At 34.1% G+C, this 15,131-nt stretch overlaps 2 protein-coding genes across 2 annotated transcripts in view; one reads left to right on the top strand and one right to left on the bottom strand.

The window, feature by feature from the left end:
• rad50 (DNA repair protein rad50) overlaps positions 1–5,469 on the top strand; it is a 19,259-nt gene extending 13,790 nt beyond the window's left edge. Inside the window, exons 17-22 of the mRNA XM_085958506.1 lie at positions 718–952; positions 1,740–1,949; positions 3,398–3,594; positions 3,764–3,874; positions 4,631–4,747; positions 4,829–5,469. Of these exons, the coding sequence (XP_085814632.1) occupies positions 718–952; positions 1,740–1,949; positions 3,398–3,594; positions 3,764–3,874; positions 4,631–4,747; positions 4,829–5,075 (1,117 nt within the window). The 3' untranslated portion in view covers positions 5,076–5,469. The remainder of the gene's footprint in view (positions 1–717; positions 953–1,739; positions 1,950–3,397; positions 3,595–3,763; positions 3,875–4,630; positions 4,748–4,828) is intronic.
• On the bottom strand, positions 5,442–15,131 carry Cog8 (conserved oligomeric Golgi complex subunit 8). The gene is made up of 7 exons (XM_085958671.1): positions 14,980–15,131; positions 14,552–14,855; positions 11,442–11,607; positions 8,859–8,954; positions 7,865–8,057; positions 6,787–6,947; positions 5,442–6,209 (listed from the first exon to the last, which is right to left on the bottom strand). The coding sequence occupies exons 1-7, from the start codon at positions 15,032–15,034 to the stop codon at positions 5,514–5,516; spliced, it is 1,671 nt and encodes a 556-aa protein (XP_085814797.1). The 5' UTR covers positions 15,035–15,131; the 3' UTR covers positions 5,442–5,513.

Below are 15,131 nucleotides of genomic sequence, written 5' to 3'. Positions count from 1 at the left end.
AAACTCCTCTCTATAAAATGTTATTATTTTCAATGCATCTGCTTTGCTCCTAATACAGTAACCTGTATTGTCAAAAAAATTGTTATATAATTACCAAAATAATTCAACTTATTCATTCGGTTTAAGTTCTTGTGTTAACTGTATTTTATACGCCTTCAAATGCAAATCTTTATGAAGAATATTCCATGTAGTGCCATAAGGAAGTCCAAATTCTTGAGAATGGACATGTAATAATTGATTGTTCTGAATTTTCATCCACATTTTGATTCACAACATCGATATTTTCACCAGTGCATTTATGTTTTTGACTGGTTGGATTCTTAACATAGCAAATATTACCATTTGACTCGAATTTTCCAATTAAATTACGAATTATTTTGACCATAAATTTCATGTAATCTCCGAAACATAGCTTGAATTTGATTCATTATTGTTGTGATAGATTTTAACAATTTGTCTATGCTGTACAACTATGTACCTTTCCATGATGATTTGCCAAACAATACTGAACACAAATGTAAATTTTGGTGGGAATCAGAAAAAAAATGGCTAAATCTATATGTAGTACTAATTCGATTATAATATATAGATTTTTCCACTTGTTTGGTTTCTTGCTTAAATAGATAACACATTTTCATTTATTATAACAACAAATTTTTTACCTTCAATGTCACTTTAATTCACAGCATCCCAATTATTGTTAATATTTATTTCCAGGGAAGAAATCGAACAACATCGGAAGAAGCATATGGAATTCGATAAATTGAATAACAGCGTTTGTACGCTGAATAGAGATATCGATGATCACAAATCAAAGAATGTCACTGGTCAGCTCGACACTTTAAAAATTACTCTTGCCCAGCTGCACACAAAGAAAGACGACCTGGCGGCAAAAGTTGTCACTCAATTGGCCAACATTGACAAAATCAAAGATGAAATATCCAATCAGCAAGTAATAAGCTATACTTTAAATCTTTTCATAGCTTCATAATCTACTAATACACATACACCATTGACTAATAGCACCTGTACACGTGCATGGATTTACTGGCACCAATAGTGTAAATTAAACTATCGCGATAATAACTATATACATGCAAAAGTGCTAACTGTCTCGCCAATCTCATTCAAGCGTAGCAAAACGCGTTGTTATCATTGTATGGTGCTATTTCACTGGTTGTGGAAATTGGAAACATCAAAATTCTCTGCGCAGTGTATTAAGGTTCGCCACTATCGTTCTACTGCTCTGGCGCAGATATTGCGCAAGTTCCAACTGTCACGTGAAAATTCAGAAATTGCTGCACTTTTTTGATCCATGCATGCAATACGTGTTTACACATGCATTATCCTGTGTTGACCGCGACAATACATAGCAGTAAATACATACATGTGTAAATGGGGTATAAAAGTAGCTGCATATATTTACTGCCAGCAATAGCGTTTTCGCGACAATAACACAAAAAATGCTGATTGTTGCACTAATCACATTTTTCAAATGTCAGCAAGACGCATTTCTGTTGTGTAGAGGAAAGACAGATTCTTCTGGCATTGCGGTCATGACGAAATCACTTTGGAACGTGTTAGTGTCATTTGAAAGTAACAATACCAACACCTAAATGAGTCGCCTGCACTGCCAGATGAATCTGACGCCATCTAGGTACTATATTTTATATGCTAGTGTATTTTGTACTTTTGCCGCCAGGGTCATGTTATAATTTGTGCATTATTTCTATTTATAGATTAACAAACGAGAATTAGATGACAATTTGAAATTGCGAACTTGCGAGAGCGAGCAAAAGGAATTACAGGTTGCCATTGCTAGAATCGATGATTCAATTGGTGAACTGAATCATGCCATTCTGTCCAAAGAAAAGAAATCTCTGATAGAAACTGAGAATAGCTCTATACTCGACATGGCTCGTACCGAAGGTGAAATAAAACAACTCCAGGTAAGGACAGGAGAAGTGTTAACTCATTAATTATATGGATCTTCAAATAATAATATATTAACCCATCACAAAATATAGTTTCAAAGTTGGTAGCCTTCATATTCCTACATTTTGAGATAACCAATCGCAAAAAACCGTCGAGGGCATTTAGACCTGCAAATAACATATGTTGTTTTTGCAAACATATTGTAGTAAACAATTAATTATATATATAATTATATTACAAAGAATATGTAGTGAAATAAAATGTCCTTAACGTCATTAAAATTTATAAAATATGTTTACAGTTAGTCATACAATATAAAAAATGGCGGGTAAAGAATATAAACTTTACAATCAACCTCCGTTCTCCGGTTTCATTCTACTTAAGACTGTACTTCAGCTGAGGCATGGTCTTTAGATTGTGACTATGCAACGCGCGGATTGTGTTGAACGAAATATAATTTGTCATTAAAATTCAACATGCGTCCATTTCATGTTATGTTTATTGTTATATTAGTAATAATAATAATATATTCATTGATATGTTTTCTTTTTCGAGTATATGCATAACGTTTTTTAGTCATCTTTACACAATATAAGAATATATTCCTCCGATGCCATCACAAAATAAATTGACATGCTCACATCTCGACTGCCGCTCTCCGATTGGCGACGAGTGCGAAATTTCGTTCCACCTATTGTTGAAAATTATTTGCCGTTTCACTTATGTATGCTCTTAACTTACAAAGAAAGCTGGATTTGATATTTTACAAATATACATACGATGGAAAAGTAATTACCCAATCGGAATCAAGAAAAATATCAAAAAAATAAAAATGATGGTTACCGACTCAGAAACTAATTACCCCATATTATATTGACAGTGCGTGTCTCAAGCGTCGACCTATACCGCCGTGGGTCCCAGGTTCAACTCCTGGGGCTGACAAGTACACATATTGTTTTTCAATTTGTGTATGAGTCAGAGTATGGACGTAATAGGTTGAGCAAGTGGCTGACATCCATTTTTCGTAAAAACAAAATCTGTTAATACAAACCTTCACTCCGTGGAGGTCCATGTGTTCCAATTAGGATCGGACATGGTCGAAGAAGAAGAAGAATATAGAGTGTAGAGCAGGCATAAAAAATGACGAAGTCAAATGATATTTTCAAATCCATATTGAATTTTAAGAACTTTTAATTTCCATGAATCATATTTTTACAAAAAGAAACATAAACTAAACATGAAGTTCCAGGATTCCTGTATTTTCAATCACAAAATTTCAGGATCGAGAAATCGATTAGTAATCAGGATTCAAAGATGTGAATTGTCTAGATACAGAATTAAATTGAGAAACTCTGAACTCAGTTTTAATTAGTAAATAATATGATTTTTTAAACTATGCCGCGATGTTTCGACAAAACAAATGCTTATATTAATATCAAGCTTATAATTACGTTTTTTTAAGGAAACGGTTAGGCAAGGCAATATTGAGCTAAAACAACCGATGTATAAAAATGTAGAAGACAAGCACAGACGAAAGTTCTACGAACTGGAATTGTTAAAAGTGGCCGACAACGATATAAAGGAGTATGCCGTAGCCATGGATGTGTGCCTCATGGAGTTCCATAAAAAGAAAATGGAGAAAATCAACTTTATTGTTCGGTGAGAGATTTTTAAAATTACAAACAAACCGTATCAAATATTACATCATGTCTTAAAATCAGTCAAATATACAAATTATTTTTATTCCTTATTAGTAAACAATCTAGCCAAATGACTTCAACTTTTAAATACTTCTTGTTGTCAAATTCAGTGTCATTCCTTATTTCAGAGATATGTGGAGGAATATCTATAGAGGAAATGATATTGACTACATTGAAATCAAAACAGATGAGGATACTGCCGCAACTAATACTGGAAATAAAAAAGTTTATAAATACAGGTATGGTATTCAATTTTCCCAATATTATTAAGTATGTATGTAGTATAATAAATTATTTTCAGTATGATAGTATCAGTTAAAAAATATGTGATGTGAAAATATATCATCCTCGCAAAAGCAAAAGTGCACTTGTGCAAAAATAGTTTTAGGAAAAACGCATTGTAAATTTTTTTTTTAGTGAAAAATCGTGTGGAGGCTTATTCCTTAATATTTTGAAATGAAATTCAGAGCACAGGTGACTTAATACCTACTGAAAGTATAAAATGTAATTTTTAATTTATTTTTCATATCTTGTGAAGCCGAAGAAAATTCTCATCACAAGGGTCTTTTTTCTACAACAAAATGTTTTTTTGTACAAAGACCTTTATACATTTTAAAATAATTACACATAATACCTTTTTTAAAATTATTTTCGTAACCATTCCACATAGCTGGCAAAATCGTGTACATACATGTTACGTTTTTGTTTAGTTTACAAATACACAAGTGACCTTTATTTTCTTTCGTAAATTGTGATTTAATAGATTTAGCTCCACAAATGCCATTTTGCCTATAATAGAGAAAAAAATTATAAATAAAACTACATACATTCATAACTCAAAACCGTCAAAATGTCACAAGTGCCCTATTATTATATTATAAACAATCCTATTATATTTTTCTTTTTACATAATATTAAACCTGTGGTAAAACTTTCAAATGATTTTATGTAATTTAATTACGATTGAAATGATTTAATTGTGATCCTTTTTCCAGAGTCGTACAAAGAAGAAATGATGTGGAAATAGACATGAGAGGTCGTTGTAGTGCCGGACAGAAAGTTCTCGCTTGTTTGATCATTCGGATGGCTTTGGCAGAAACATTCAGCAATAGGTATTAAAAATGAACCCAAAAGCATTGTATTAAAAAATAATCTCTAAATAATTTTACAATAAAATTTCTATTCACTTTCAGATTCGGCGTTCTAGCTATGGACGAGCCCACAACAAACTTGGATAAAGAGAACATCACTAGTTTGTGCAGCGCGTTAGGGGACATGGTCTTATCGAGAATGAAACAAAACAACTTCATGTTTATTATCATCACTCACGATGAAGAGTTTTTGACATCTTTGGGAAGAATCGACAAGCTCACTCATTACTATGAAGTCGCTCGAAATCAAGATGGTAGATCGAGAATAAGCAAAAAACAAATGCTTTGAAAAGTGCAACTGCGATTTGCTGAAATAACACTGTACCCTTATCATTCCATTAACTGCTCCGACAATGTTACATACTTCTTACAAAATAAATTTTATGAAGTATTTATTATATTGGGTTGAATTCATTAAAACATACATTTGATCTATGTCGCTTTAAGCCTCGGTTCAAACACAGCGGATTTCGCGTGGTTTGCATCCGCACAGAGTCAATTTGTACTAGCTTCTATATATTCGTTCACACTTCTCCGCGGTGGAGCTAGTACAAATTGACTCCTCGCGGTCCAATCCGCCGTGTCCGAACCGAGGCTAAAATTTGAAAGATTGTTATCCATCAACATATGTTTTTGTTGCAAAACACGCACCCTATAAAATAAACTTGTTTATTTACATACTAAATTGGAATATTTTATTATACAATAATACACACATAGTAAATTTCTATTTCATCAAAGATAGCACATCATTCACAGAAGAGAAAATTTTTTCACTTTCCAAATTTAATAGGTTCTCTTCTTGAATGGAATCTAATGAAACGCCCAGCTGTTCGGCCAGAGCGGCAGGTGAAAACACTTGGTAAATACATTTTTGAATGTATGGAATCAATTCCTCCGTAAAATAGCCACAGCAAGCCACGAAAACTTCTTTTTCTTCTGCTGAAAACGTTTGTTGCTCTCTGTGATAATAGACTGATAAAACTTTTGCAATAAAAGTCAACGATTGAGAGATATCTTTCAAAATCTGACGAGCCAAGCAAAGAGGAGCGGCAACACGCAAAGTATTCAGAGCGTTCAATAATCCATTACAATATTCCGCCAACGGATAAAAGTCTAAAAGATTCTCGGGCGGTGCATTTTGATTTTGCTCTTTGTCCGGCAATGCTTTTCGTGGAATCTTTCTATTATTTAACTTGTAATGCTTCATATCTGATTCGAACTGGCTGTCAGCCTTGCAGAGAGCTTTGGAGAAATCATTTGCGATGATATTTTTGAACAGCGGCGCCATTACGGCTCTCATGTCGGCACCGACTCGACCGAACGATAAGCAAAGATACATGCATTGATTGATGAGGGATTCTAATGAAGCCTCGTCCTCTTGTGATGCATATTGTTGCAGAATAGTTATCAGCCGATTTACCTAAAATTGAAAAAACCTTTGATATTCAGTAAGCCACCCTACACAAATAAAATTGTATTGCTTTTCTAGTCCATTATCTACATTAATTATAAACCAAAAGATAATATTCCCATATAAAAAACTAATCACATTGAAAAGGAGCAGAGGCGATACAGATAAAATCAAGTCATAATTTTTCATTGCTTCTATGGTTACATGTAAATTGTACGTAAAACATTTCACCGTGAGCTTTCTATCGGAAAGAGATGATCGTATACTATACGGCAGTGGTGCACAGGCTTTTTGAAAGGGCCAATTTATCCATTTTCTAATTTTTCACGGGGCGCAAAGGGTAAAAGTATTGAAAAATAATGATATATTATACTTGTGTCGAACTGTTCGAGGCGTGGACGCAACGACGAGCATGCTTCCAAGTCAACATGTTCAATCGAACGAAACCGTCAAGCAAGAAAGTGCGTGGGTACTTAGCTTTACAGTGACAATTATGGATGACTGAGCTTGTCCTGTAGAATATGAGCTAATATGCCTCTATTATACACTATTCTTAACGATGCAAAAATATTTTTTGTAAACTCACATTTTCTTTCAACCAACAAGAGAGTGCAGCAGCTCCGTTCAATTCGTCAGCCTTTATTTTGCCTCCTTGGGTCTCCGACAGAAATATGGCTTTGTGTTGGGTCAAAATATTGAATAAGTGTATTCTATGTAACTCGACAATCTTTCTTAAGTGTTTTTCATCTGAAAATATCGCTTTGTATCAGATTATTCCATTATAGACACAAAGAATAAAGAATAGAATATAAGTTGGTAAGTCGATAATTTAGGTATTTATAGTTAACAAAGGATTATGTGCCTATATATACGAGGGTTGTCCGTAAAATAGGGTCTCCAAGGCGCTGGAGTCGCGAGGAACGCTCTAACGGAAGATCCAGCACCACTGGCATGTAGCTTGATTCCCCCGCCTACAATTCCCCACCACTCCGAGCTGTCTACGACGCTTAGTCTTGGTTTACTAGCCGTTCGCGATGGAGCTTCCACTCGCCACTACCGCCAGGTGTGAGTTACGTTCTGTTATTCGTTTTTTGTTTGCGAAGGAACTACGCCTATAAAAATTTATGGACAGTTTCTGCGATGAATGTGATGGTTTAGAGGACATTGTACATAGCAGTACAATGCCCTAAATATGAACTTCACAGAGTACAGCGGCGAATTACGGAGATCTATGAGAATGTCGACGAATTGAAAGGTGCCCTGGCGATGGGTAAGACGGAAGAGCTTGGCAAAATTGTAAAGTTCTTTAACAGAATAGGAGTGAGGACCTGATCGACGGATCCCCTTCTAGAAGAGAATAGGCGATATGACAGCGAGTCGCAGTCAAAGCCTCGGTAAAATCACAAAAAAAAAAAAGTGCACTATTTATGTTGAATCTACATAGCCTAACTCCACCCTTCGCCACTGCTGGCAGAGACAATGTATGTCTGGGTTTCACAAAAAGTTTGTCATTCCATTATAAAAATAATCTTATATGTCCAAATATGGTATTTGAGAAGATATCGTCTCATTTAAATGTCCTTTTCTCTAAACATATGTTCTATACTCAAAACATTTTCTCTGGACATATGGTGCACAACTGCATTGATTTAATATGTTCTTACTTTCTTCATTGGTGGCCTCGGAGAGTGCTGTATCAAACCATGCGCCTCGTGCTTTCAAGAAATGTAACTGCAAGCCGTCCCCGACATTTCTCATCTTTATTTTATTTGATATACTGGATTCAAAAGATACATTGCCCGCATCATCCATTGCAGATTCATAAACAGCATTTGCTCTTCTGAGATAACCAAGAACCTGTCAAAAATTTAGATAATATTTATAGTTCCATCTAACACAGTAATGCACAACACGACTGACAATGATACAAATACAAAAAAAAATCGTAATAATTATCTAAACTAAATTTTCAGTGAAACATGGTAAAATACTTTCATTCGTTGTGCTACAACTGATATCATTGATATTTACCAGGGTTGGCAAACGCGTGCCAGAGGTGGCACGTGAACGATTTACAAATTCATATTTTTATGCTTAATATTTCTGGACTCTTCATTAATATTTCATCTTTCCATACACCTATATGAATTTAAGCTGGCAACACTGCCATTGACATTTGTTTTTATTGGAGGTAATTTGGTAATTGTTTACAATAATTAGACCCAGCTGATGTTCACCGTAGCAAGTAAAATTTTATTTTTTACTTTCCCCCCATTAAAAACTGCTCGGCACTTCAGACAGTCGATAAATATTTTTGGCACACGCAAGTAAAAAGGTTCACAATCACTGATATATGTTTTAGTGTAGATTGATAATGTCTTCGCTATAGATTGATGAATGTGCATCAAATTTCGAATCTAAAAAATAAAAAGTTTTTTTTTCACGTGTCAAGAATACGTCGAATACTGACAACTGCACTTGGTTTATGCATTGATGCTCATTTAATATTGGTGTATTACACATGCATAATGCGTGTTTCATTTTCGTAGGACACTCACATTCAAAACCCTGCATCAAAATGTAGCGTATTGAATATAGCCTATCGGAATTCTATTTGTTATCTGTTCTGTGGCAAAAATCATTAGATATAAACATTACCTGAAGACATTGCGGCAATGGTAAATCATATCGCAACTGGTTGAAGAGATGATGAAGAGTTTCAAACCACAGCCGTGTTACTTCAGATGTTATGTTCTATAAAAAATATATTAAAGTATTAATTTTTTTGTATTACAACACTATAGTAAATAAGATATATTATTCTTTGTTTGAAATTTGAATTATTTTTCTACAATTAAAAAAGAAATTGCTATGTGTGCAAATTATTTTATTATGTATTATTAAACTCCGGCTAAATTTGATTTTGGTAAATATGTAACAGGCATGTTTAAATGACCATCGCAACATTTGGATAAATGAGACAGTAATAATAAGAACAGTAGACAGTTCCAGAAATCGTTATAATGAGTGGAATTACACACGCACAATCTTTCTCATATATTAAAATTACATATGCAAGTGAAGTGAATGCTTCACAGTCAGGGCAAGTAGACTAGATTGTTTTTTTCAATGCGATTCAAAATTAATGTTATTTTTCAGTTTATTGCAAAGTTATATTATTACTTTTATTTTATGTAGGTATGTATGATGTTTATTTTGTTGTTTAATTTATTAATAAATTGGCTTCATATTTGAATACATGAAATAAAAATGGCACTAAGTGCCCGAAAATCGAAAAAAAAGTGAGTATGCAGAAATATTCTATGTGCCATCGCTAATATCCTAAATACATGTCTAAGTACCAAAAAAAATTATTAGAACTTCTATGGATATTTAAAGATGACACTGGGTGTAAGAGAGAGCGTGATTAGTTTTAAAATTGGCACTAAGTGCCGTTTTGTTTCAACTGATATTATATCAAAATGGCTGGCAATGGTGTTTTAGCGTCTTGTCCTAATGTTATACAACGTCGTAAAAATGGTGAAAAGAGTGTGAATTGTGCGAGAAAAAAACTGAAAGACGCCGGCAAAGAATATGTGTCATGTGTTAATAAAGTGATATCTGCAAGAAAACCGCCAAATAATGAGCTAAATGCTAATTTAAATTTTCAAGTCATATTTTAATTTTCGCCAAGATTTTATATTGGCAACCGTTTTCAAGTTATGATATACAAAAAGTGCATGAGAACGTATTATTAGAAAATAAGCCATAAGGATATTGTGAGTTTCGAAAATAACTAGTTGAAGATGATGTCATATTGTGATAATATTTGGTAGGGTTGTCAAAAAACGGTATTTCTTAGAAAATCTTTATCTTACGAAATTAAAAAAACAATAATGTAACATGGAATCAAAATTTAAAAAATAAATATAAACAAAAATGAAATTTAGTGCAATAAAACAAGTATACTTAAATGAAAAAAACATAATATAGGTATGTACAAAAAAAATTCTCGCATATTGGAACATGAGTTATAAAAAATAAAATGAAAATTATTAATAACTTTAAAAATATGATGAAAATGAAAGAATATGATATTGTTAGTACCTATCAATATAGAAATTGGGTTTTGCAACTAAAACAAGATTTAGAAAGAGACGGCATAATATCTTTAGGGGTGTATCTAAAAATAATAAAAAAGGAGTTTTTGTATAATTTGCGTATCCTTTGCCCTTGTCGGACATTGATGAATGCTTGTAAAAAATAGTTTCATTGGCCATTTCGCAGTTTAATTCATATTATAATTCTTTAAATTCTAATGGATTTAAGTTTTGTAATATTCAATTTAAGTCATTTTTTGCGACCCGGGTTTCGCCTTTCTGCATCTTCAGGCAGTGTACACTCACCATAGGTTTCAATATAATAATATGTTATATTTTAATACATTCATCCTTTTTATGAGTAATTGTGAACATCCATTACAAAATGTCATCATCATGTTAATTATACTATTAATGGTTAAGTTAAGTATTATTTGATTATTCAGACACGTAAAAGGTTTCCTATCTCTTAGAAATATAAGAAGTTAATAACAATATGTGTCATTGAGACTCAGTTCCTCGTTACCGATATAGAGCAAGGCACTTAGTGCTTATTTTAAGAAATTAGTGTTGCGACGTAGTGCTTTTCTAAAATGTCGTTGTTCAAACGTGTTTTTCTTAGAATCATTAATTATAAATTGTATTTTTTTTTTCTTCTAATGATATTAAGATTGTATGCTAAATCTATTGAGAAGTTAATAAAATAGTGCTTTTATGAAAAATAAATGAATTATTCATTAAAACCGCTATATCTCAAATTCAACTTTTTGGTACTTAGTGCCATTTCGACACCCACGGTGGCCGCGCGGCTTGAGCGTTGGACTATCACGCAGTGGGTCTCAGGTTCGAATCCAGGGTCTGGCAAGTACACATATTGTTTTTCAATTTGTGTGTATGTCAGGGTATGGACCTAATAGGTTGAGCAAGTGGCTGACATCCATTTCTCGAAAAAAAAAAAAAAAATCCTGTTAATACAAACCTCTACTCTGTGTAGGCCCATATGATGCTATTAGGATCGGACATGGTAAAAAAAAAAAAAAAAAAAAGTGCCATTTTTATTTCATATTATATTCATTTTAGATCCCGCGTTACCTGTACTCATTGCAATGTTTATATTATATTACTTGAATTCAATACTTACTTGAATAGCAGGCAGGTCATTATATTTTCTTGACAAATTTCTAATGTAAGTGAAAAGGTCGAGTGCACTTTCATAGTCGCCCTGATTCAAAGCGGCCTGCATCAAAATTGGTAACTCTAGTATTCCCAAAAGCTGATCGCTCTGGTATTGAATTTGGTCATTGAATCTGAAGCAAATAGAAATTTCAAACAAAAAATACATAAATAAAGTTAATGCAATTACACCACTGGTGACTGAAAGAAGAAACTCGATTAATCGAGATTAACACAATGCACACTCTCTTTCTGTCTTGTCTTGTTAGCTATAACAATTTAGTTTAAGCAGCAATGCACAGTGAAATTTAACTTGACACTAATATGGCTATAAAGTATAAATCATAACCGTCCCTAATTTTACAAGTCTCTCCCGCACACACAGCCCCGACATTTATGTGATGCGACCTCCTTTCAAAACGGATAAACATTGTACATCTGACAAAGAAACAGCGATTTTGTGCTGGCGTTTAAGAAAATAAGAAGGTAGATATATTGGGTACATTTTCAATTTAAAATATACGAATGCACAGCATTCTAATTATTAGAAGGATATTTCATAACCTGAAAAATCATTTGAAATTTTTTTTGCTCTCTCGTGATCTGACACTGACATGCCTTATGGGGTAGCAGCGGCGATTCCGTATACTAGGTTGATAACTGATTGGACGCACTGCAAAATAGAGTGGACTCTATGGGGAGTGGTAGTGGCAACTTTTTGAACTGCGGGCTTCTAAAATGCAAAGCAAAAATGTTGCATGAATATTGTGTGTGGATGTACATTAAGTAACATGTGTTTTGTGAATGCCAGCAAAATGACATTGACAAATCGATGGGTTGCAGTCAAAACAAGTTTGTATGTGCGACCCGGCTTATGTTTAGGAAATCAGTTATCTTAGAGCCGAGCCACACCGGGCGACTCTGGTCTCTTCGGGCGATTTACTCGGGCGACTTGCCGGCGACCAGAGAGGCAGCCAATAATAATAATAATAATGAATGTATACGCAATTATGCAAAAAATGCGGCGTGGCTGCCGGCGACTGGTCGCCTAGTGTGGCAGCGCTCAATGCATAGCTATATGTTTTCATACATCGCTACTGATCGCCCGACCAGAGAGACCGGGAGACCAGACCGAGCGCATGAACGAGATTTTACTGATCGCGCGACTTTATTGCTTGCGCGATTACTGGGCGACCAGGTGTGACATGCTCCATATAACTCCATGCATGGGTCTGGTCTCGGCGACTGGTCTGCCGACCAGAGTCACCCGGTGTGGCTCGGCACTTAGTGTCATTTTGAAGATGATGATTATAGCCCGGAACAGCTATCAACATAAATAAGTCAATTATGTTTTATTTATAATGGGGTATTATGAAGACTGCAAAGTTAGGAGTGATATTGGCATGTAAAAATTAATACTTGTCAGTATAGACGGATTGTAAATGAACCCACGAAGAAGTAAAAAGAAATACTTTAAAAGAGCAATTACTCTTCGAGTGTACAAGAATTGCATTGATAGCATACCTAGAAGAAAACAAGTCATAAAATTCTTTTGATTGTCATTTTTTTTTTAGAATTATTAATAACCATATCCTAGCTTTTTCGTACAAGGTGGCTGTTATAATTTTGAACAATCACAAACACCCAGGCTTTTAAGAAAAACACAGAAATATTGTGTCCTGACCGGGAATCGAACCCAGAACTCTCAGGTGGAAGGCAAGCGCCTTACGCACTGCACCACGAGAACCGCCTTATCATAAGGAAAGAATCCGTATGTCCTCAAATATAAAAATCGAAGAAATCTATTATGGACTCAATCCAACTTCAATATGTAGACAGACCTGTGAGGAAGCAAATAAAACTGGCATATTCTAGAATACTTAACACAAATGATAGGCATGTATAATATATGCAGCACTTGAATTATCTTGAAAGCCTCATAACAAAACCAAGCATTTTGCTAGCTCTGATGTTAAGAATAATATTCCGAATGAAACTGAACTTTGCATCATAGAATACACCCAAATCCGTTACCTCAGTAACTCTACACAATATTATACTAGGCAATGTATATGGCAACAACAATGAGTGCCTTGAACGACTGAACGAAATAATATTACATTTGGAGTTGGCAAATTCAAGTTTAATCAAAATAGACCATTGCAAAACAGCATCTAGATCAGACTGCATCGTGGCACAGCATGATAGGGTTTCAATCGTTCGAAAAGGTTTAACCAGTCCTATTCCTTCAGCAAGTTATCTCGCTCTATCAGCCGCACATACAAATTTCACTTGTTATCCCGTCCACTTTAAACTCAAATTACTAGCCACTATCGATTGATTTGCATAATTTAAAAAATTAAACACACGGTGACATCTTTTTCAATAATTATGAAATTCTAAGCCACAAATCATCGGTATTATAGCGATTCTAATAAGAGCTTCGCTCTACATTCAACGTGTCGTTAAAATCAGATACAGCTATAGTAATATCGTGAGGCATAAAAAAGGTTAAGGTCATCTGCAAATAGCAAACAAGAAGAATGAGTATAATATTTCATCATACTTCCATTAGAGAACATTTAAATAAATAAATAGTCGGTAAATATGCTGCAGATGCCCGCAAGAGCTTTTATAATTTTTTTGGAACAAGTCGGTTATGGGGACGCCAGCGGCAAACACATTTTGAAAATAACCGATATACTGGATTATTTGTTAGGTTGGGTTAGTTGAGATTAGGTTTTCATTCTTTAATTCATGAATTTTGCCAAAATCTTCTATGACAATTAGCACGGTTCTCGCTTGGCTTCCCCATAACCGACTTGTACCTTTTTTTTACGAAAACAGTTTATTCCATGTAGACAATCATATTACTTTTCTGTCGACGCAGATGCTTTTTGATCCAATAATTGTTAATTTGAAATTTTCATACATTTTGATGCATTATTATCACACATTAAGATTATATTATAAGGTTGGGGTAGGTTAGGTTTGGTTTGGTCTAAAAATAAAGTTATAAAAGTTCATGCGGGCATCTGCAGCACTATTACCAAATAGTGATAATAATTCATTCATTACCCTCTTTCTTTTATGATATTTTTGGATACTGTTGCAAAATTTTCACATTCTGAAATCAAAACTGGCATCTTTTCGATCAAATCATCGAGGTGAGTTTTAGATTCATTGAAATCCTTCAATATCTTGTTTGAGCAGTCGGCTGTCTCCACAAAAGTTCTGTAATTCGTCAGCGCCAATTCTTGGGTTTGTTCTGTCAAAGTTTTTGTTTCATCCTTGAGGCGCAGCGGCTCAGACAGAATTTGTTCAAAAGTACACTTTCCCAGTTTAGAGAAGTATTCAGTTGTAGAATCGGAATCCAAACAATCTGGAAATAAATAGTATTATATACTATATTATAGTAGGTTGTAATAAAAACAATTTGTTTACAAGAATTTCGTGATGACGACAACAGTTCTAAAGTTTTTGTATTTTATTATTACTGAATGTACCATTTTCCATGTCATGGAGAATCATCTTCAACACATCCTTTGACATCGGCTCCATTTTAGTAGATATGATATATTTTATTTAGTAGTAACAACTAATTTTAAATACTCATGTAAAGAGCAATTTAGTTTGGTTTGACAGCTGTCATTACAGT

Source organism: Rhyacophila brunnea, unplaced genomic scaffold, assembly GCF_057557595.1.
Source record: "Rhyacophila brunnea isolate RB1 unplaced genomic scaffold, BYU_Rbru_1.0 scaffold_11, whole genome shotgun sequence".
NCBI classification, from domain to species: Eukaryota; Metazoa; Arthropoda; class Insecta; order Trichoptera; family Rhyacophilidae; genus Rhyacophila; species Rhyacophila brunnea.
The sequence above is the reverse complement of the archived record's forward strand: the minus strand, read 5'-3'. Positions and strand labels throughout refer to the sequence as shown.